The following is a 25,425-nucleotide window of genomic DNA, read 5'->3' as shown; positions in this document are numbered from 1 at the left end:
TTCTTGTACTTAGGAAACTTGTATCTTGTAGAAATGAATGTGTAGCTCCTCATCTGATCGGATCACAATCAAGATGAGGCAGAGTGTGGTAGAGACCAAATTACACCAACCCGATTCTGACACAATGATGCTACAGCTTATGTAAATCATTTAACTCAAGCAGTTCTTGTCATTTGTGGAAGAATGGAGTTTTGATTTCACTATCACCTTGTCTTATTAGCAAGTATCTCTATCATGAAAATTAATCACCTTTGTAAGTATAGAATAAACAAAACCCTGACATGGAGGCACAAATAAGAAAAGATGAAGCAAATTTTAAAAATAATTCAGACAAAGCTAGTCCTATTTGATTGAAATGAAAAGAAGTAAAATTAGGCAATTTCTTCATCTACAAATGCATATTATTTTAGGATTTCTCAAGAATGAATTTGATTTGGTAGTTAAGTATTTATTTGCTAACTGAAACAAAGAAGAATAAATAAAAAGAAAAACACTCTGCCCTTTGTGGTTAACATTTCTTCATGCATCCTAGTATTTCTAGTTTCCAGTGGTGTTAGATCTCTCACTTTGGATGAATTTAATATTTCAAGAAGCGATTGTCACTGAATGATAATTAGAATGAATTTATGAAAGTTAAAATATTTCTTTTAAATGCATGAATAGCCACACTGGTGAGAGTTACTGGGGTGCCCCCTATTGGTGGGGGTTACTGTTGTAGGGGAAAAGTGTACTTGGAATAGTTGCAATTAAAAGGATTTCTAGGTTCTCAAATGAAGCACGAATACAAATGATCTCTCTGGCTACAGTCATCCATCTGAGAACACAATTCCTAAAGATCTACTGAGTTTAGAGCTTGCTGCCACTGAGCTCTGTGCTCTCAGCTAGCCCTCTGAATCAACACTGTGCCCACTACTTCCAGCTCTGGGGAAACTATCAGGCTGTGTTCCATCGGGTCTGTCTATTAGAGCTGGTAGAAAAGTCATTCCAGGTTTTCCTGCTCTTGTGCATGATAGAATAATGATAATAACAGTGACAGTCACAGCAATAGCTATAATATAATTCAGATTCACAATCAAGCACATACACCTGATTTTATGTGTTTTTTCTTTTTTGCTTTTGCTATTGACAGAAAATATATTTCTCTGCTGAAAGAGCCCTTCAGTATAAGGGAGCTCAAATCATAGAGCATTTATCCAACCATTATGTATATTGCTTGGTTCTCTTCACCATTTACACACAAGCCTTGGAATGATTCCTCTCATGACTGAAACGTAAGTCCCTAGTGCAAACTGATTGATCCTTAAACCAAGACACATCTCAAAGATCCCTTCCTCCCCTTCCTGAGCATTTCAAAATAATGGTGCTTTGTTATCCTCTGAAATATTTGGCATTGTCTTATTCAGTTTTATGCCACTTTATCCCATATTCACATATAGGAACACTTTCTCTTACCATCATAATTTCATCCTGCATTTCTTCAGAAAACAATATATAGGAATTGTATTACAAGTGCACATAAGTTACCAATTTAATGGAATTCTTTTCTTCCACAAACATTCTGTATTAGTTTTAGAAGAAAAATAATTCTCACCAGTATTTTTCAGGGCTTGAATTTGCTTTATTTATCCATATCCTCCTTAGATAATGTGGATTGAGCTGTCCAAAACAAATTAAGATCAATACCTGTGGAGTTCCTTGGTGAATAATTACTATCAGACAATTCATCAACCCTAAACTCAAAGGCTGGGTTGTTCCTTAGTTCTCTCACCAGCTGAATTCTGCCATTTCACAGTACCTTGGGTAATAAATGCTCTTTTTTCTACTTCTTATAGGGTCTATTTAAACAGAATGAAGCAACCAGATAATGACCTTGGGGAAAGCTGTTCCCCAAAGTCTTCCTCCGTAGTCACTCCATATTGCAGACCTAACAATGTGCTTTAATTTTCAGATCTTGTTCAATTGAGAATCTATTAATAAATATAACCATACATTAAAAACAATAAATTCTGAAAACATAATCCTAAACTGAAGCAATTTAGCAAACAGAAGTAATTATTTTGTGATTTCATAATTTGTCCCTTGAATCAATATACTCTAATATGCATGTTAAATAGCATGTATGTATCTAATATTAGACATTAAAATATCTATTTGAATGTTCCTGATTGAATTTAATTGTTCTACTCTTTTGAATGTGCTGTATTAGGATGGATTCAATTATGCAATTGGGACCCTGTGCTTTTCAGCTTAATTGAAGCTATGTCAGTTTCTGCAGCAAAAAGATGGGATAAGGTTGATTTCTGGACTGTATTTTGAATGAGTATTGATCTTGGCTTTAATTCATTTGCTTCTCGACTGCAAACTAGTACAGTGGTACCTCAGTTCACAAACTAATTTGTTGGATGATTCTGGGGAAGATGGTTGGGTTCATGGTCATCACCTGATGTATCACTGGATGTGAAGTTCCCAAATGGAAGCAAAATTTGCCAAAGCTTCTGTTTGCCAATAGAATTATTCATGAACAAAAGTATTCATGAATGGAGGCATTACTGTACACTCTTTTTTTTTTGTACCAGGGGTCGAACTGGGGTCCTTGCACTTGCGCAGCAGGCGGTGAAACCACTGAGCTAAATCTCCAGCTACTGTACACTCTTGACTACATATTTCCTCACTTTTTCATGTTCTGTTCCTATTGTTTCCTTTCTGTTCACCCTTGCTTTTTTATTTTTCCCTTTATAACTTTATATTATCTTTTTCTTTTTTCATATAACATTCAAAATATCAAAGATCCTGCTCATACTCCTTCTATCTATGATTGTCAGAGGAAATGAGTCCATCATACAGAGCCTGGATGGGAGGAGAAATATGCTGAAGTTTCTGGAAGTTCTCAGCATGATTAAGTTTTTTAATAGTTCCTACAGATGCTGCAACAAATCACCACAAACTTAGTACCTTAAGTCAATACAAATTTAGTACCTTGAAGTTCTGGAGGTCAGCAATCTAAATTTGGTCTCATTAGGACAAAATCATAGCATTGGAACCATTGCATCCTTCTAAAGCTTTCTGGGGAAAGCCTCATTCCTTCATTCTTCCAGCTACCTCCTTCCTTGTGGTCTTTCTTCCACCTTTAAAGTCTGCAGTGTAAGATCTTTAAGTGTTTCTGTGGCTTTTACTTCCTCTTTTGTCTCCCTCTTCCACTTTTAAGAAGCCTTGTGAATACAATGGACCAACCTGAATGATGCAGAATAACATTTCTGATTTAAGACCAATTCATTAGGAAACTTGATTTTATCTGCAACCTGAATATCTCCCTGTACCATGCAACAAAGCAAAGTGACAGGTTCTATGGATTTGGCCATGGAGATGTTTTGGGAATCCTATTTTGCTAACCACAAGTTAGTTGAATGTTTCAAAACATCAGTTCACCTTCATTTTCCCACTTTTCAAGATACACTTCAATATCCAGGAGATGTTTAGAAATTAGTTCTAAAAAGTTCAAAATGTTATATATAAAAAATGCAATGTTAATGTCCGGATCTTGTATGTAAACAAAGGAGCAAGGAGATGGTCTCATATGCAACATCTTGAATGGAAAAAAGACAGTTACATGTATGTGATAGTTGAATGACAGTAAAGTAATAAAGAATATTATGAATTATAGTACTGAAGGACCCTAGTTAGCAAGACAGACTCCATACTGCTGCTGAATGACCTATCTGCCTGCCCTTTAGGTGAACTCAAAAGGAGGAAGCTTAGAAACCTCCTCCCCTTAGAGAGTCTCTTAGAAACAACAATTAATCAACTATTGTTTTACAAATGTTCTAAGGACAGGACATTATGCTTCTGTACCTTTTGCTTGCTTTGCTAGTTCTATCCCATAGGGGGCCCTAGAAACTGTTGGCCTCAAAGGTGTATAAAACATGTTTGTCTCCCCCCAGTCGGGGCTTGAGTCCGATTCTCGGCTTGGGTCCCGGCCGGTAATAAACTCCTGTGCGGATTTAATATCGGTCTCTGGTTGGTTCTTTCTCACTGGATGTAACAGTACATGTACAGGAAATTGCACAGACACAAAAGCACCACTCAGTTAATCATAGAAGGTGACCACTCTGTGAATCCATTGTCAATGAACAGACTCTTTCAGCACACCGGACACCTACCTAGTGATCCCTTTTAGTCCTCGGGTTTTTTTTTCCATCCATAAACTTAATTGTTTCTGCATCCATGTTGCTTACATTGTGATAAAATGCTGATTAAATAAGGCTAGTTAGTATTTATAGCATAGATTGTGTCCTTGAATTAGGTTAAAGATAATTACAAACAGTTACAGTAGATGGTGAGCTAAATAGAGACATTTGAAAGGAAGTTGCACATCTTTGAAAAATAAGAAGAAATTTTAGAAACTCAGAATTTATTTGATGCATTTATGGTTTAAATTTAAAAAAGTTCCTAAATGGCCATACACTGGGGTCTTGACTACCAGCTGATGGGCTCTAGAAGGTGATTGAACTATGAAGGTTGTAACCTCATCAGTGGATTAATTACATAATACCATTATCAGGAAGTCATGGAAACTTAGGAGATGGAGCATACTTGAAGACTGTTCATCATGGAGGCAAAACCCTGATGACTTTATTTTGTCCCTACCCTGTATTCATTAGATCTTGCTCTGTCCACTTCCCTCCACCATAGAGGGAAAAGCTTTGCTCCATCCCTCTCTTCCACCATGATAAAAGGCCTCACTACAGGCCAAGAAACAATGAAGCCCGACAGTCATGAACTGAAACCTTTGAAACCATAAGCCAAAATAAATATTTTCCCTGTAAGTTGTTTATCTCAGGTACTTTGTCACAGTAGCAAAATCTAACACAGAAAATTGGTACTCAGAAGTTAGGCAGCTGCTCTGACTATATCTAACAATGTGGTTCAGAAACCTTAGGTATTGGCTTGTAGGAATTGGAAATGTTTGGAGAAGCAGCTAGAAAAGCCTTGGAATGCTAGACACAAAGCTCAATAAGCAATATAGGTGCCGTCTTAGAAGACAAGAATGCTGATAGGAATATTGTCTTAGTCACTTTTCTCATTGCTGGGACAAAATACCCAACACCCAAAGTTAAAGGAGGAAAGGTTTATTTCAGTTCACAGTTTGTAAAGGTTTCAGTCACCTGACTCCAAGGCAGGATTGCATGCCAGAGGAGATTGGTAGAGGAGAAACAGTCTGTGGCAGGATAGGCAGGAGGCAGCAAGCAAAAAGCCTCCCTTTCCCTTTCATCCTATCCAGGCTACAAGCCTATTGGGTGGTATCACTCACACCCAAGGTGGGCCTTTTCATTATTTATACACATTACTATGATAAACCAATTAGTGGACTAATCCAGCACCACACATCCTTATAACCTCATTATCACACACCCTAGATCCAGCCACCTCTGAAGAGCCCTACCTATAATTGCATGAAGCTTTAGAGGGAACATCTAGATACAAGCCATAACAAGTACAGAGAGTAAAACTTGGCTCATTAGGTTTTTTTATAAGAATGAAAACTCTATTAGGAAAGTAGAAGAGATCATTTATATTACATTCTGGCAAAGTGGTTGTCTACATTTTGTCCATGCCCTAAGACTTTGTGGGAAGGTGAATTAAAAGGTGTCATGCTTGCCTGGTGAAGAAAAATTCAAGATAATAGCCAGATTTCCAGTGAAAATATGGAACAAAAGTGGAGTGGAATAATCAAAAAATTTGTAGTTTGGACAGAAAAAAAGCACATGTAAAGTTGAACCTCAAAGATTGTGGTTGCTGAATAAATAAGTGCTGTGAAAAAGAAACCAAGTAATTTGTACCAGGACAATGGCAAAGATGCCTTGAGAGCAGGCCCCACTCCTGGTACAAATCTGTATTGGTCAGGCTTCTTTAGGGACACAGAATCAATGAACAGATATTATTATTAAAGGTGATTCATTAGATAGGTCTACAGGATCAGAGTCTGGATAGTCCTACAATGGCCATTTGAAAGAAGAGAGACAGAAAAGCCAGTACCTGCTCAGTTTAAGAAGTGGGAGACTTAATACAATAAGAAACCATGCTGCAGCCACAGTTTAAGGCTGATGGCATTTGTCTATGTCAAGAGGCTAAGAAACGGGAGTGTGATATCTGTGGATGATGACAGCAACAAAAGTCACACTGATTCAAGAAGAATCAAGCTTGCAAATATTGGCTGGTTTCCTCCTTCTGATTTTGTTCTATCTGGATCTCCAGCTCTTTGAGCGGTCCCAGCCACACTGAAGGAATGTCTTTCCTTCTCAGTTCACTAACCCATATGTCAATCTTATCTTACTATTCTGTGTTTTAGTTATTAATTTCTAAATTTCAGTTACCTGATTGTTAGAATATGGATACTATATTTTATCCATCAAGTTTCTAAGAAAAATATCCTTTTTCATTTTTTGATTTTATTTTGTTTTCTAATGGTTTAGAAAACTTGAAGGCTTATTTTACTATTTACAGTTTAAAGGAGAAGAGGTTTATTTTGGCTCAAAATTTCAGTCCATGGTCAGTGAGTTCAAAGCAGAAACAAGATGGCAAATTTTCCTGGCAGAGGGAAACCCATGCAGCTTGGAAGCAGAGGTCAGGGAGTAGCCAGAGATAAGTATTCTATGCACCCTTCCAGGTCAGGACCCATGCTGATCAGGCCCCAGCTCCTAAGAGCACATTCTGCTATGAAATTCACCAGTGCATAAGTTCACTGATGAATGCAGCACCCCATGATCCAATCATCGTACATAAGCCCCATGTCTGAACACAGGAGACCCTTGTGGGACATTCTTGATGTAAACCATGACATAAGTTTATACAGACAAAAGTAAATATTTCCTCCCATTTTTAATCTTCTAGATAAGCAGATTTATTTCAGTTATGCCAGAAATAAAATCCCCTATAAAGATCTTTCTTTCTATACTATGTGTCTGTGAACTTGTATGCATGTGTGTGTGTGTGTGTGTGTGTGTGTGTGTGTGTGTGTGTGTGTGTGTGTTGGGAGATGGGATCTGCTATCAATGTGAACACACAGCATGGGTTTTTAATTTGGGATTCTTGCCCTTACTGGGAATGAATGTAGTCAAGTTTTTCTTTCCTTGAAAGTAAATTCAGAATTTACTATTAAACTTAGCATGGCAATGAACTCCAACTGCTACCATAAAGATCCTGTTTGACAAAATTTCCTATTAGGGATTACCTATTTGTTAATCTACCTAACATAACCTAATAAGACATTCCTAGGAGAGTTTTTCTATTTATATATTTTTAAGCTCCATTGTGCAAATGACAGTTTTCAGAGCTTTTTTTATATCTATGATTGACAGGCAGCTTATATCGATTAGCATGTGTCAGTGCATAGATACTACAAGTGCCAGGAAATTTCACTTATTTCAAGACTTTTGTTGCACTCAACTTGGTGTTTTTCTATGAATAATTATTTCTTTTTAAACTTTGATGTATTATATTATATAACAGTACTATAGCAAGGAAAGGTATTAAAGTGAGTAATTATTTTCTCAAAACATTTTCTTATTTACAGGACAATGAGGAAACAGTAGAGAATATATAATGTATTCAATGAGACATGTTCCAAAATGTGAAAGCAGCAAAACACACAAAATGCCTGAATAGAAACTGCACAAATGTCTAGTCACAAAAGAAGAGAAAAATGTTTGACTATGTAATCATAAATCAGCAATAAAAAAATCACATCATTCACAAACCTGAAAAAGCTTGAATTCCTCTGTTAATTTAATCACAGTAACCTGTATTTCATATGTGGCTTCGTTTTCATTTAGTTTCTTTAATTTTCCTGGTAGTCACCTTCTATAAATAGGGATTTCTGACTACCACCAAGTAAAGTTTAGAGACTCTAAGAAACTGAATAGTAATGAAATGTTACAATGAATAGGAACTGAGTGTTACAAGTGTGTCTACCAATCTCTTTTGTGTGTGTGAGAAAAGAAAATGAATCCAACAATGGAAGATGATGTTTTCTCCATCAGAAGGTGAGAACAAATATTTGTCACGGATGCCTATACTTTATGTCCCTGAATCTCCAAGTGTACCTCGGCTCTTATTCCAAAACTAGCAGGCTTAGTTTTCACTGAGTCTTAGAGGATACAGAATGAATGCATAAGCACATTTGTGTTGTTTTTAATACATTCTATCATTCACGCTACTATACATATCTACCATATACACGCCAACCACAGTTCAAACCCCCAGAAATAACTTTAAATATTTCAAAAGAAATTTTTTTCATCATTAAAAAAACAAGAAAAGACAAAAACACAAAGAAAATAGTGATGCACAGTATTACTAGGTTGAGATTCTGAGTTTAATAAGCTTCTTTTGGCCTTAATATTTTAGAAAATTGTATGACTTTTGAAACAGTCAAATAAATATAACAATGGAAAGTCATACTTTACTTCTGTGGAATGTTATTCTCTCATGTATTCCTCCATAACATGACAATCTAGTGATGTTATTACTTTCTCCATTACACAGACGACTTAACCAAAGCTCAGAAAACATGAGATCACCGAGTTTAAATTATTTTCAACTATTTACCCTGAGCCTCCTTGTAAACTTTCCTGCCCCACAGATTCCTCATTCCATTCTTCACTTCTGCATTTCTCAGTGTATAAATCACGGGGTTTAACATGGGCTTGATGATGGTGTAGAACACAGCCACCATCTTATCTTCAGTGAAGGTGATATCAGCATGCATGTACGTGAAAGTACAGGGACCGAAGAAGATGATGACCACAGTGATGGGGGCACCACAGGTAGAGAGGTCTTTGCACCTGCCTTCTGTTGACTGCGTCCGCAGAGACACCAGGATAACAGTGTAAGAGATGAGCAGGGTGACAAAACTGCCCAGCGTGATGGTCCCTCTGTTGGTGGTCACTATGCCTCTGATTAGATGTGTGTCCATGCAGGCAAGTTTCAGCACAGGGTGAACATCACAAAAGTAGTAGTCGATCTCATTGGGGCAGCAGAAAGGGAGCTGGACTACCAGAGACACTGGGATAACAGTGTGTACGAACCTACCCAGCCATGTCCCCAGCAGCAATTTATTGCATCTCTCCCGGTCCATGATGGTCATATAGTGTAGGGGTTTGCAGATAGCCACATAGCTATCATAGGCCATAATGATTAGGATGGAGATCTCAGTGCAGCCGAAGAAATGTACCCCAAAGAGTTACAATATGCACCCCTCATAGGAGCTAGTTTTGTTCTGTACTAATAAGTCAGCAAACAATTTGGATGCTGTGGATGAAGAGAAACAAATGTCCACAGAGGACAAGGAGTTGAGGAAGAAGTACATAGGAGACTTTAGAAGATCGCCCGTACACACTGTCAGCATGATAAGGAGGTTTCCCAGGATGATGACTGTGTAGAAGACCAAAAACACCACAAAGCAAACTTCTTCAACTGCTAGGTTCTGAGTAAGGCACCAGAAAATAAACTCAGTTACACTGTTTATTCTCTCCATGGATTTATTTCAGCCAACTGATAAGACATTTAAATTACCTGAAAGACAGGCACCAGAAAGACTATGAGTACTTAGGTCTAACTTAGAATAAGTGAATAATTGCAGCAATTAAAAATGTAAAAATGAGGATTTAAAGTATTTAATGTGCATCTGTTCTGATCACCTTGCCTCAGAATGCTAGTTTGCACTTCAGATGTAGAAGCAAAGTTTAGAGAAATGAAGCAAATCCCCTCAGTTGTACATCTAACCAAGTGCTTCACATGCCTAACTTTTAAAGTTTTATTTATTTGTTTATGGGTAAATATTTTCTTAGCACTCTTTCTATTAAAGGAATTCATTATGTGCTGCTAACATACAAAAAAAAGGAAAGAGGTTAAGGGATGGGTGGAGTTAGGAGGGAGGGAAGGGAAAGGGGATGGAAAAATAACATAAAGACACTCAAATTTCAGAACAGTACTTTATTTAGGGTTATGGTATCACCTATGTAACTTATTTGATTTGTGGAAATAAAAATATATCTGCACATGTCCATTCTGAACACCACCATGCCAAGGCTTCACCTCTACTCCTGGAGGCTTCAAGTAGCAGAAATTGGATGGGTTCTGCAGCTTCTCCTTCAGATCTGCCTATGTGTGCCTGAGTTTATGGGTTCCTATTTAATGTCCAGATGCTATAGTCCAAGAGGCAGTGAGGTGCAATAGAAAGAGGTCCAAAAGTGCACAAAATATCCCTCTAAAAAGACGCAGTCATAACATGAGCAAATCATCTAGCTCTCTGGTGCTTCTCTTATCCCAGTGATGAAATGACAAACTTTTAATTTCACTGTCACCTGTTATGATAACTGTGATTTCTATCAAGATACATAACCATTCTGTAGCCTAGGATAGCATAAAATGTGAGATGGAGGCAGAAACAAGATAATATAAAGAAATAAAATAAGTTATGGAGAGAAGTTAGCCCTGTTTTATTTGGAAGTTGGGGACATAAAGTCTCAGGTAATTTCTTCATCTGCAAACTCAGGGTGCTTGATGATTTCCCAGGATTTTCTATGCATTAGTATTTTACATATTTGTCTAGTAAAATAATAGAAACAAACAGATAATCGACAACAAGAACAAACCCAAATAAAAAAATAAAAAGCATGAAAAGGAAAGACTCTGCCCTTTAATGCTGATATTTCTTCATGAATCCTTCACATGTTCATGTCTCATGGCAGCATTTATCAGTTCTACTTTGGATGAGTTCAGTTTTGCAGGAAGAGATTGTCATTTAAAGATAATTCTTATAGGTTTGGGAAAAAATAATTTTCAATTTAAATAGATAAATCTTCAGTGTTGCAATTTCAGATGCACTAGTGGGGTCACCTTTATTATTCATGTGGAAAAGAATATAAGGAGAAGTTTCGATTAAAGGGGAGTCCAATGTTCTCATATCAAGCTATTCCTCAAGTAGGTTTCTTCTTTGAGACTCCATCTCTACTACTTCTACTATTATTGAAGTAGTAATGGCAGGGAAATGAGTAGGAAGCACTGACACCCTGCTAGCTGTTTACAAGAATAATGGAGCAAGCACTTCCAACTTTTGGTAAACTATGGACTTTGTCCTATCTGTATATTATATTTATTACAGGTCTGCCTTCTCTTGTACCACAAAATAGTGGTAATAGCAATGATAATGATAGGACCATAACTACAATTCAGATTCAGAACCAAGTACATTCTCCAATTCTTATATGTTTTTTCTCACTTTACTTTCTTGATGAATTTATAAAGCAGTACTATACTCTGCTATAGACTCTCAGATTAAAAGAACTCAAATCATAGCAGTTTTTGACAACTTTGAATTACTTTGCTTGACTCCCTTTAGAAGAAACCGTGAAACTACACACAAGCCTGGGTATGTGTTCCAATGACCTGGAGAAACTCTTCACCTTAAATCAAGATCCATCCCAAAGGAATCTCTCCTCACTTTTTTGACCACTTCAAACAGCTAACACCCCAATTTATTAAATATATAGCTTTTCTTATTCATAGTTATGCTACTCCAGGTGTAGTCATATACAGATGTACTGTATTATCTTATCATCTTGATTTGATTCCTCTATAATTAGAATAGTGCCTTGCAATTATAACTCAGGTGTTTAAACTTTATAGATATACTTAATACCCCAGAACACAAAACATTCTACTGTAGATATAGACAAAAGGAAATCTTACCTATATTTTCCAGGGCTTGGGTTTTGCTTTACTTTCCTAGTATAATCTGGGTGCAACTGTTCAAAGTAAAGAGTGATGCTCAAGGACTTGCTTTGGGAATAATTAGTACAGAAAATCTCTGACTCCCTAAACTCAAAGGCTGGCTGGTTGAAATTACTGTCCTTGCTTCTAGTTCTCTCAGCTAATGAAATCTTCTATTTCACAGTACCTTTAGCAATAAATGGTCTTCTTCTCTAGTAATAAAGTCTATTTAAAATAGTGATGAAATATAATAATGACCTTAGGAAAAGTTCATTCTCAAAGTTTCCACCACAATCAGAACCAAATCAAATATTGCATCAGTCAGTGTTTACTAGAGAAACAGATATAAAACAAGATATAAGAGTACATAAGTATTTACAAGACTGGCTTACAATGGACACTCACAGAGTCAGATGTGAAAGAGTGCAGAAAGTCTGTCCACATACTGGAGATGTAAAGGATTTAGTTGAAGGCCTGGAGCTCACTGCCATGTCCCATGTAGGTCCATGTCAGGAGGCTGAAGGATCTGTGGTGGAAGCTGAAGAGTCTGAGCTAGAAGCCAGGAGGTGACATCCAAAGGGAAGGTAAAGACTGGAGCTCCTCCAAAGAAACAGAGGCAGATCCATCCTTCTTCATTTCCTCTTTATTGCTTCCAGTAGTCAAGCTGCCCTGGGGTGGGTCTTCTGCACCCTAGGGTATGGAATTGTTGAGCCAATGTAGCTGAGATTCTCTTACTCAAGTTGATACAATCAATCAACCATCACACATACTTAACAAGATTTAATGCATGTTTCTTTTTAACTTTTTAATAACTAGAAATGGATTTGCTTCATTTTAAATAAATTCTCACACCTAGAATCATTACCCTCAACCACAGTAATTCAGCAAACTGAGTGATTCAATGGTTGAATACTTTGTTCCTTGAATTAATGATTTTCAATGTAGATATTCAATAGAATATATGTAAATATCTGTTTTTATTTTATTTTTTGAAATTTCATTGTTCTACTGTTTTGAACATTCTATGTGAATGGAAAAGGGTAGTAGGGACTCTTGTGTGGAACCAGGGGCCTGGATTTGAGCTTGAAGCTGTGATGAATCACCAGAAAGCCAGGTCTTCAGAGCCCAGCGTGGAGCTGAGTGTCTGGGACTAGAAGACTGACCCTCCAGTGTGGCCCTCGGTCACTGGCCACTGGGAATGTGGTTCCAAATGGATCAGCCTGGAGCCTGTTCCATGAGCACTGACTGCTTCAGTGATGATGACTCCTGACATCTCACTGGTCATGCTAGAGTATGAGGTTCCAGGGGCTCAGCTGGAGGATGAGGCTGTAGGCTATGGCTTGTCTTGGGCCACACTTAGGGACTAAAGCCAGGAGTGCTGACCCAGCAGTAGGGTGGGCCTGGAAACCGCTTGTGTGAGAGCCAGACTAGCATTGGTGTATGCCCAAATCCCAGGGCTGATGGGAGAGACCTAGCACTGGGTTGAGTGTGAAGAATCTCATGTTTGCTAGCCTGGAGTCTTGAGATCCTGAGCCTTGCTCAACACCAGGTTTTACTAAGAAGAACAAGTGCTGAGCTCCAAGGTAAAGTCTGATGCTGACTTCTGTCTTCTTTTCCTAACCAGGTGCTCTCCTGGCAACACTGTCTGGGTAGGTGAAGGAGTGAAGTGGGCCTGCCTATGTTCTTCAGTGCTTTGTTTTCTTATGTCTCCATTACATTCAAGGGCTCAAGTCTCTTGGATTTCTTAGTCTTTATGAAGGTATTTTGAAGCATGGATAATTGTTCAATTCAATGTCTCTATGGGACAATGGGTGCTAGAAAATCTTCCCTGTCTCGTTAGCATCTTGTTGAGAACTCAATATATAGTTTTCACTCTTTTCTGGATCTTTGTTTTATTGCACTAATGCTCATTTTTACTACATCTTTAACAGAAATGGACAGTAAACTCACAAAAGGTTCACAAGGACACTGAATGCTCAAGGTGTGCCACGGCCATGATTAAGAGCCCCTGTTATGTGTGCAGTAAGTAGAAATGCCACTGTTACAGCTTATGTCTAAATCCCTCCCCAAAGCCTCATGTAGTCAGAGGTGGGACTTTTTGGAGAAGGCTGGGTCTAGGGTGTGTGATTCTGGGATCAAGGATTCCACACTAGGATTAAAGGTGTGAGTGCTATCCACCCTAGCCTGGATAAGATATAAGGGACAGAAAGAGTGTCTTTGCTTGTTGCCTGTCTCTTGTTCTTGCTGCCTTCTGCCCACCATGAACTGTTTCTCCTCCGCAATGCCCCTCTGTCCTACACCCTGCTTTGGATCCAGACATCTATGGACTGAATCCTCTACAAACTGTGAGCCAAATAAACCTTTCCTCTTTAACTTTGTGTGTGGGGTATTTTGTCTCAGCAATGAGAAAAGTACCTAGGACAACCATCGTATTTGAAGCTTCAAAATACCTGATACTGTCATCTCTCCTCCAAGAAATTCAGTAATAAAATCTACACTGAATATAATCTTGAGAAGAACACTCAGAACTCCAATGTCTCACCATCATCTCTATCAAAGAGCAAAAATAATAAAATATTTGACTGTTGATTTTCAGCCTTATCTTGGATTCCTTATTTTCACAGGTTTTTTTTTCCCTGTAGGAAACATTACTGATATTTACTTGGTCTTTAAAATAAAATGAGGGGTGTTATGTGTAAGAAAACATGTTATCTTTACAGGTGACTTGCCTGAATTAGGTTTCCAATATGTGTTGAAAACCTAACCGTTAAATAACCTTAGGCCAATTTCATAACTCTCTGAGCTTCAATTTCCTCATCTGTAAAATGGTGATATTACATATTACTAAAGTTATTTTTGTGAGAAATAAGTAAAAAAAACCTCCATATAAAACAAGTCAGGCATAAATATGTAATAAAATGCAATGGTTAACTAAATGTTATCTTAGTATTCATTTAAAAGAATAATTTGTGACTGAAAGGTATTTGTAAAAGAAGGGATGCTTATTTTCTTCAATGAGTTTAGGATTCTCTATATAGATTTATGTAAACATTGTGACCTATTTTGACAACTTTTTTTTTTTTTTTTGGTACCGGGGATCTAACTCGGGACTTTGTGCTTTGCAAGGTAGGTTGCGGAGCCACTGAGATAAATCCCCGGCCTCTTGACAACTATCTTTTATTTATAATCCTTAACTAAGTACCAAGATATGGAATAGGAAGGAAAATTTTCCATTTCACAAATTGAAGAGCTTAAATCAAGGTAATATATTTATTAAACAAGCCCTCTAATCCAATATATTGCAAAAGAAAACAGTTATAACTATGAATAATCAAATCAAGTACTTCCAGAAAAAAATTATTTTTCTTACACACTCCTTAGGTCTTTTCAGTTTTGTGGAAAAATATATAAAATATAACCACTAATTATATAATTTAAACTTATTAATTACATAACTTAAACTCCTCCAACAGTGATCACTAGAATTTTCTTCCATACTACCATCCATATTCAGTGAAAATGTCAAGCATTATTATAAAATTGATGGAATCTATGATATTCTAAGGCAGACAAAGCACCTTGTTTCTGATCTGCTGCTCCCTTTATATGATTTAGAAAAAAACCCCTCAAATTCCAGAGGCATCATTTCTTCTGACAATATGAGCAATTGTAATTTCCATGGACTTTTCCATCTATAAAGAACTAATATTTTAAATCAAGTGATTTATTAAAATATTAACCAATGAATGTATGAAATTATTAATGATTACCACTCACCTTTTTACTCAATTCTGCTTATTACTCATCTGAACTATTTAATGAGGTTTTCAAATCCTTATGATCTTTATCATTACATTTTATATGACACAGAGTGTAAACTATTCCTCAATTTTCTGAGCTTCCTGTCCCAACCTCTGACATGTTGAGATTTGAAACCAGTATTTGAAAATATTTTTTTTCATTTTACATTTTATATAATAAATACAGTTTTTTGAGAGAGGATTTGATTTGTTGTTCAGGCTGCCTTGAGCGGACTATGTAGCCCAGGCTGGCTTCCAACTCATAACAAGCCTTCCTGCCTCAGCCTCCTGAGTGTCAGGGTTACAGCCAGGCACCATCATGACCACCTAGAACAAGTCTCTTAAAGCTGATTTGTACAATGTTAACATCCCAAATTTTTACTTTATTTAGAATAGTGTGAACATTATTGAAGAATATTTACAATAAGAAATTTCTTCCTAAAAGATCAAAACAATTATTCCATAAATATTCAGAGATAATTTTACACAGACTAAGAGAAAAGGAAAAATAACTCACATATTTGATATCAATCAATTCCTATTAAAATTTGAATGGATAGATTTGTTTCTTGAAGCTAGAATAATGAATGGAAAAGAATCCATTCTAAAGGAAAACGATAAATGCACATTTTAGGAAAAACTAGTGATGTTAGCTATCACTTTTATAAATTATTTTTTAAAATAAACATAGCTAAAAATTAACATTATGTAGACTTGGAAGGAGAATGAGAATTACATCACAAAAGTACAGGAAAAATGGAATCTGGGTTTTGGTTTTGAGTTCCTTCCTTCTATGTGATAATGAGAACTGAAGCCCAGTTTCCTAAACTCCTGGAGACACCACTTGCAGTTAGAAAGAGAAGCTTAAGCATTTCAGAGATGCAGAAGTCAATATAATGACAATTCATATGGTTATTCTTGGACAAGTTTGAAAAATCAAACTGATGATTTTAACTTGCTATTGCTTTGGCATTTCAAGTGTACTCTATTTCAGATACTTTAAATTCAAATATATGATGTCAAATATAAAATATATATTTTATGATCATTACTCATTATCTTAAAAGTATCATTATTTTCATTCATTATATATATGGTTTTCCTCTGGTCCCATGAATAAGGCTAATATTTTATGCTAGTAATTGTATATGGCTTTTTCTTAACATAAGTAAGTTCAATCTTTCAAAAAATTTTTATAAAGCTTGTTTTCATTCTTTCTACCATATCCCATTTCCCAAGTCATTTAATGCACTTCTACTGCCTAATTTCTTCTCATCCCATTTCATAAAAAAACTGATGTATATGTTTCCTAATTTTATTTGTTTTAATATTGTTTTATGTTTATTTGTTTGTTTCCATGTTAATTTCCTTTCATTAGGATTTTTTTGCAATACGTGAAGTTCAAGGAGCAGGTGTGTCTATGTAACACATCTTGATTCTTTTTTATTCCCCTTCCCCTTCCTCTCTTTGTTTCTAAATCTCTGGTTCCCTTTTTCATTATTGTTACTACTACAATTTTTAGTTAATGTTTATGACATTTAATGTTTACATTTATCGTGGATATTTGGTAAGAGTTCCTGGCATAGCATAAATCTTAGTAATGTTGTTTTCTTAGCTAAGTGAAAAGATAGGTCTTTTTCTTACTCTGTATCTAATAATTTCAGTTGCATGATGGCAAAAGTAAACAGAAATGATTTTAAAAATTCATTACGCTGTAGTCAGAAGTGAGGTAAAAAGATTCTAAAAGGATTTAAAAACTCAATGTATAAAATGACCTCATGTGTTGATAGTATTAATATTTTGACAAGGGCACAAGGAGGTAATTTGAGAAGGCTAGGTATCTGCTAGCTAGTAGTTTAGAATTTTACCTCTTTGTAGATGCTTCACTAATGCTGCAATGAGTGTGGGCAGTACTGCAACACTTTATACACAGTGGGGACATAAATATTTCTGGATCTAAATAGAAATCTGCACAGACAGATAGATCTCCCTTTCTTCTTGTTGCCCCTGGGATGTCAGCAGCCAGATCACATCGTGACCCAATTGATTTCCCCCACATACCCTAAGCAGAAGTTTGGGAGATTTTTTTTCCAGTAGAAAGTATATGATCAATATATTACCCAGTTTATATACATAAACTCCATCTGCAGATCTGGAGACTCAAAATAACTTTTGTTTCATCTCCTTTAAGCAAAAATCGAGAGTTTCTGCCTTCAGGTACAATGGCAGGACTAGCAAATGTAAAAATTGGTCAATAGAAATGAGTTCAAATGAAAGCAAAGAAAGCAGGGCATGGTGGTACACCCTTGTATTCCTAGCAATTGGGAGGCTGAGGCAGGAGGATCTTCAAGAGTTTGAAGCTAGCCTGGGCTATATAGTGGGTTCAAGGCCAGTTTACACTATAAAGCAAGACCATATCTAAGGGAAAAAAAATGAAGGCAAAGATCAATTGATAATCTAGTCACTTAGGTGCAGCAAATTCTCTAATTTCTTTAACTATGCAGGGCCCTAAGATTAATGTCTTAGAGTTGACCAGACTTGTTTGGCTGTATCTTCCAACTGGTTATGATCATCTATTATTAATCTTTTAATGCCTGTATAATTCCAAATGTTCTAGCTACCACAGTGATAAAGGATTTTTGCAAATTCATAGCTTTGGCACAAGAATTGGAGAATGTATAACTCAAGATTTATAAAATGAAGGCAGTTTTACTCTTCCAGTAAATATATCACATTTGTGTCCTTAACCAAAAATATCAATCAGGAAAAAAAATGAAAGGAACAGATGTAAGATACTCTCCTTATTGTTGTAGCAATGTCAAGAATCACATTGATTTAGAACATCTCCCTTTTACACTCTTGCCTAGGTTTCTCTCTCACTCTTGATGAGCACTTCCGTTAGTTTCAGTTGTATGCCTTGAAGGATAACTGTAAATTTCTCTTCCAAGTGTTCAGTTCCTGAATCATCTTGTTCTTATTGGGCTGCTGTTTCTGCAGTTGTTCCTGCAGTGTGTTGTGATGTATCCACTCTCCCCTAATAATCAAACTGAGTACCTTTCCTGCTAGTTCACTCACTTGTATAACGAGCACAAACCTGATGATTTCCACTGCATCTCTGGCAGGTATGTTCTTTGCAGTAACCATGAGTCTATCCTCGTGAAAATGAAGGCATGAAAATGTGTTTCAGGGAGTCTTAACACCCCTTGGATCTTGGAATAGTGAGTATTGGGCAAGTGGGTAGTCCAACATGCTAGGGATTGTTTTGCAATTCAGTTCCTATGGAGCATCCCAAATCCTTACACAGATGACTCCTAGCTGATCCCTTAAATAAATTCTGAACAAATTTTTCCTCTGCTCTATCAGGCTGATGTTTATAATTGTAATGCACTATCTGGTAAGATCAGTGAACTCTGAAATCATGAGAATATTTTCACATCTGCTTTGCCCTCGAATAGGTACCATCTCCTTGGCCACATTAGTGGTTAACATATCCCTGGATAAGTCCACTATGGATATTTTGTCAATGTATTAGCCAGTTAGCAAGCCATCAAATATTAGTATATTTAAAGAAGCTGTTGGGGCAGAAAGCAAACCTGTGGCTAAAGAGCTCACCATTATAATAAACAAGAGTGGCTGCAACCTTCAGAGTAGAAGAGGTCTGATGTAATTGGTGTACAGTCGGGGAGAGGACTGAATTCCATAGGCTGAGCTCATAGTGAGAATATGTTGCCAGGGAGTTGCATACTTTCAATGCAATAGTTCTATTTCAGAAGACTTGAATTCTACTTGAATCCACTCAGTCAAAGGATTCTAAGCCTAGGGCCAGGGAATTAGCTCAATGGTACCATGCCTGACTGGCAAGTGCAAGATCCTGAGTTCAATCTCTGGTACAAATAAAAAGGATTCTAAGTCTAAATTCTACATAAAACTGAAACTGGTCATGGACCACATTTCTTTTTATTACTGTTCTCATCATCTGTCATTATCATTACCATCATTAAACAATTCCTGCAAATGTTAGTGGCATGTTCATTCACCTAATTTTATACACATTCATCTTGACCCCAGAACCACCATCATCAATTTATCATTGTCACAGAGCCCCACAGAGCCCTTGTAACACATATTAATGCTACTTCCTGATATTCTAGAAACTCATCATGGCCCTTAATAAAAAAGGAGCAAAATTTTACACTAAGGTATTCATTTATTTATTAAGGTATTCACCACTTTCACTGGTGGTCTCAAATGCTTTTATACTCTCCTTATCAGCAAATGTTAATTTTGTTAGTGAAATCAGGGTCTTCTGCATACTCCCAAAAGACAGTCAGCTGGATGTTCTCTGGCCTTAAATTCTAACATTTTCCCCAATATGGGCTTTCTAATTATTTCTTCAGAACTTTGCCAAGAAGCTTCTTGCATCTTTGTTTCATTTTCTGAGCACTACTGTACTAAGCAGAATAAAAGCCCATGAAGATTTCCACAATTTAATAACTAGAACCTGTGAATATATTAGTTTACACAGCAAAAGAAGGATTTAGGTTTCTTATCAGTTGCTTTTAAAGTAGTTTATCCTGCATTCCCCAGATGGTCCCAAGTAACCAGAAGTCTACTTAACGGTGGATACAGAAGGCAGAAAAGACAGTCAGGTGGAGAGACAATGATGAAAGAGTAGTGAAATATATGTAGGGTGGCTAGCTTTGAAGATTGGGTTATGAGGCCAAAAGCCAAGCAATGTGATTAGACTGCAAAAGCTGGAAGTGCCAAAGAAATGAATTCACACTTTAAGCTTCAATAAAGGAAAAGAAGGGCACATAGCCCTGGTCTCCTCTTGATTTTAGAGTAGTGAGGCCCAGGTCAAGCTTTCAGTGTACAGAGCTGAAAGATAATAAATCTGTGTTATTTGAAATCACCAAGTTTATGATTATTTGTTATGGTAGCAATAGAAAATTAATATAGCTAAAATCCTGCATATATGTCACAAATCCAGCTCTAAATGTTTTTATTGAAATATATATATTAGTTTCCTGAAGCTTCTGTGAAAACTTCCACCACCCTGGGTTACTTGAACAACAGTTCTGGGGGCTAGAAGAGGCTGAGAGCAAAGTTTTGAGAGTGTTGGTTTCTCCTGAGCACCATGAGAATCTATTCTATGTCACTTGCCTAACACTTGTGGTTTAAGGAATGTATTTGTGGTACTTCCTTGATTTGCAAGTGTTACCCCAATGTCTGCTTTCATTTTCACACATCCCTCTTAGTGTCTCTCTGTGGCCAAATATCCTCCCCTTTTGGGGTAAAGAATACAAGTGATATTAGGTTAAAGCCATGTTTATGACTTTTTAAATGTTCTTGTTTAACTTTATAGTACACTATATCTTATTTACCTAAAATGTACCAATAAAAGAATTTAAGGGGGGGGGAAGATCACATTCTGAACTACTAGGAATTTGTATTACAACATATCATTTTCCTGGAGGCCATAATTCATCACACAAAACTCACATTTCAAGTCATGGAAGAGTTTCCATGTTGAATAATTTCTTAATTCTCTGGATTTGTGCTACTTTATGCTAATAAATTCAAAATCTATCCCAACTGTGAAATGTCCTTGGCTCAAGTCTATGCATATTAACCAAAGCTGGAACTTTCCCACTTATATCCATTTTTTTTCTGGAGCAAGATTGGACCATTTGGACCCTCTTGGTGGACTATTTAGAATCAGTACATGGTACTAGTGATCGCTCCTGGGGACAGCACATCTCATAGCATGACAGATCTCCCAATAACATGGTCGCATTGTCCAGGCAAGGAAAGACTGTCCTCCCCTTTCAATGGAGAAGGAGCTGCTTGTGACAACCTAGAGGAGGCAGGTGGTGTATGGGATCATGTATCTCATCTTTCCCCCACAAATATTATTTCAGTTCTCAGATTCCCCTCTTTCTCTGTGAGAACACAGACTCCAACCACAGAACATGGTGGGATTATGCATGCAGTTCCCTTTGCATCTCTGTTACAAAATCCCAGACAAGGCTTAAGTCACGGTCTCTGTTGGAAGGAGAGGTGGAGACAGTAGACTGGGCTCTGTATTGAGTCTGTGTCCAGGAGACGTCTAAGACAGACTGCATCTGAGCAGGCACTGACATTGTTTGTTTTTTATTAAATTCTTTTATTGGCACATTGTAGGTATACAACACAATTACATTTCTCATTGGGAATTGTAACTTTACATAATGCATCTTGGTTCTTATTTTTTCCCCATTCCTAGCCCTCCCTTCACCCCCTCCACCCTTCCCTATTTACAAAGACTTTACTTCCACTTTTTCCATTTCTCATCATTTTTCATTTCCCTTCTTTCCTTTCCCCTTCCCCTCCCACTACCCCTACCCCTTTGGACCTTTTCTTCCTATTTTGCATTATCGATTATTCATTCTAATCATTGGTACATTTTAGCTATACAATATAATGACATTCATCGTTGGAAATTTGCACCTTTACATAGTCTCTCTTGGTTCTTATTTTTCACCCTTGCCCAGCCCTCCCTTCAACCCCTCCAGTCCTCCCTATTTACAAAGATTTTGTTCCTATTTTTCCATTTTCTCATATTAATCCCATTCCCTTCTATCCTTTCCCCTAGCCCTCCCACTTCCTTCCCCTTTGCCCCTTTTCTTTCTATTTCACATTACCTATTATACATTTTAGGAGGCACTGATATTGTATCCACTATACAGCCCTTATATGTTTTCCATACCTTCAAGTAAAAGAAGACACCAGCTAAATCTCTGCCAAGTGAAACATACTACAGTGTAAAACTTATGACAGGATAATTATAGTTTATCTGCTGTGTTTAGTGATGAACTGCTTGTGTGGATTTAAACTTGAAATTTACAGAATCTGAGAAAAGATGGTGCAAGTACATCACTGTAGTTCATGGTAGAATCCACACTTTTCCATTTCTGTAGAGAAACATGGAAATTCCCTCAAGATAAATATAATTCTGAAGTTTCAAGTACAATAAAATTAACATAAATATAGCAATCTTCATATAATTCAGTAATTTATAAAAAGAAATGGAAGTCTCAAATAAAGTCATCCATGTGTAATTTTCTATATTGATAAAATAAACAAATAAGGAGGCAAAATAAAATCAGCATGTCTCAGTGACCATGTAATTGTAGATAGTGGTGCTGATGGATAGCAACAAAATATAGCATCCATCTCCACCTTAGACATATACCTTTCATCCCAATATCATCTGCTTGCTCAATATATTATCTTCCAGTTGTTTTTAAAGCTCTGTAAAATAATTTATATTTACTTGTTGTGTAAGTATTTCTGTAAGAACAACCTAATGTAATATCATGGTCTTCATTTAATATATTCAAATGTCCTATCAAAAGTGTTGGCATGCAATTTAGCTCACAAACAGAAGCATTCAGCAAAATTTTGCTTCTGTTCATGAACTCAGCTTGGGGTGATGGTGGGCATCTTCAAAGTTCAAACAGGAAAGTGGCCATCTTTCTAAGAATCATGGAACAAATTAAGTTCATGAACTGAAGTGCTGTTTCTTTATCTCAATTTGAACCATTTATGGTATAAAATAATAACTTCATATTAGAAACAAATAAATATAATTTCTATGATTCAAGAGAAACCTTAATACTCCCAAAAAGTTTAAAGGTAGCAATTAAGGAGCAAAATGGAAATTTACAAATAAAATAATGTTGTGAGTATAATACCAAAGAGTAGTCTTCCTGATATCAAAAGACTGCTTTAGAAGGATGGTATTCTGTCATTATTGTACAAGGGTCTAAGTAGAGGCTTGGAAAGAATTTAAAGAACAATCTAAAGAATTGAGTGGAAAATTACATAAACTTGCCTGGGACTTTTCTCTTTTTAGCTTTTTAAAATAGAAAAGGATTCATTTTGAAATGAATCCTTCACAAAATAAATATATTAGTCTAGTTCTTTATCCTGAGCCAAGAACAATAAATGGATGGTCTATGATGAAATATGATGAGATCCAATGTCTAATAAAGGAAACCATTTGAAGGAGTAAAAATGCAAGGCTCTGGGCAAAAGTTTCAGATATATACAGACAAGTCATTGTTGGCACAGAAATATCAGAAGGCAATGGGAAGGTTGGAAAAAACTTTAGATCAAAACAACAGGTGATATTAGAAAAGTGGAGAGTCAGAGACACAGGAGGACAACAGTGAAGCAAGTGGATTTGCATATATGTGATCACCTCCTGCTCTTTCTCCACATCAAAATAACTGATCATGAACTTCCTGTGTGTTCACACTGCCTCTTCTCCTGAAGGCACTAACAGTCATTCCTCAAGGTAGTACTATTTTCAAGTCACTCTAAGAAGTTAACATTTGTATTTTTTTTTTTTGGTCAATATGAAAACTGTGCCAACTTCCATTCATCTTGAATCTGAGATAAGTTTCTTCCTCTACAATTTCATCCTGGCATTTTTCACTTCTTCATTCCTCAGTGTGTAAATCAGAGGATTGCGCAAAGGTGTCCCAATCATGTAAAACACAGCTACCATCTTATACATGGAGAATGTGAGAGCAGGATGTGTGTAAATAAACATACAAGGTACAAAGGTCAAGACGACCATGATGATGTGGGAGATGCAGGTGGAAAGGGCTTTTCTCCTTTCTACAACACTGTGTTTTCTTAGAGAATGCAGAATGATTACATAGGAGAATATAAGCCAGACAAAACTCACTGTACAAATGGCCCCACTGTTGTACACCAGGAGCAGGTTGACCACTTAGGTGTCCACACAGGCAAGCTCCAACAGGGGCTTCAGGTCACAGAAAAGTGATCAATCACATTGGGACCACAGTAAGGCAGACTTAAGGCCAGAAAAATTTGAGCTGAAGAATGCACACAGGATCCCATCCAGGGCACAGCCACAAACACTGCACAGACCCTGCGGTTCATGTTGCTCGTGTAGTGCAGGGGCTTACAGATACCCACGTAGTGCTCCATGGCCATGAGGATAAGGATGAAGATCTCCAAGCAGCCAAAGAAATGGGCTGAAAAGACTTGGATCATGCACTCACTGAAAGAAATTATGTTCTTCTTCAAAAGCGCATCCACAATAATTCTAGAGGCTACAGAAGTAGAGAGGCAGGTGTCAGATAAGGATAAGTAGAAAAGGAAGAAGTACATTGGGCTCCCAAGTGCCCGACTGGTCTTGATGGTAGCAATAATCACCAAGTTACCCAGCAACGTTGCCAAGTAGAAAAATAAGAAAGTTATAAACACTATCTTTTTTCCGAATGGGATCCTGTGTCAACCCAAGCAGAATGAACTCCGTCACATTAGTATTCAGCTGCATGGTTTTGAGAATTACAAAAAGGGGCAGTTGTGAAGTGATTTGTCTGCAAAAAAAAAAAAAGGAATTAATTTACCATATGCCACAAGATGTTATAGAATTTTTCAACCAAAAAGTAAGTATTTATTACTGGAGACATTCTAATTGTATTAATGACCATTGCATAGGCTCATCATCAGCCTAAAATAAAGTTGTAAACATTTTTTCCCACAGCATTCTCCAAACACAAGCCCTTGTTAGCTCTAACATGGCTCCGATTAATTTCAACATTTCATTGGATGTAAAATTTAGGCTTATGGTTTCCATCATTCTTTCTTTTTATTTTCAATAAAGTTTGAAGGATGGGTTTTGCATTTTGTTTCATGCCACATTTATGTATATCTAAAGTGTACCAATAAATGTTTTTTCTTTTTTGTTTTTTTTGGTACCAGGGATCAAACTCAGGACCTTGTGCTTTCAAGGCAGGCAGCGGCACAACTTAGCTAAATCTCCAGCTCCACCAAT

General features: G+C 36.8%; 1 protein-coding gene and 1 pseudogene across 1 annotated transcript; both read right to left on the bottom strand.

The window, feature by feature from the left end:
- Nucleotides 1–8,391: 8,391 nt before the first annotated feature.
- LOC101717322 (olfactory receptor 4S2) lies at nt 8,392–9,532 on the bottom strand. The gene is given in 1 exon segment (XM_013074752.2): nt 8,392–9,532. A coding segment is annotated over 1 exon segment (936 nt). The 3' UTR covers nt 8,392–8,596.
- Nucleotides 9,533–23,994: 14,462 nt separating this feature from the next.
- On the bottom strand, nt 23,995–24,924 carry LOC101711482 (olfactory receptor 4C16-like; annotated as a pseudogene).
- Between the last annotated feature and the right edge of the window lie 501 nt (nt 24,925–25,425).

Source organism: Heterocephalus glaber, unplaced genomic scaffold (assembly GCF_053883595.1).
Source record: "Heterocephalus glaber isolate CG9 unplaced genomic scaffold, H.glaber_assembly_v1.0 deba00001673, whole genome shotgun sequence".
NCBI classification, from domain to species: domain Eukaryota; kingdom Metazoa; phylum Chordata; class Mammalia; order Rodentia; family Bathyergidae; genus Heterocephalus; species Heterocephalus glaber.
Note: the sequence above shows the minus strand (reverse complement) of the source record. Positions and strands in the feature narration are given on the sequence as shown.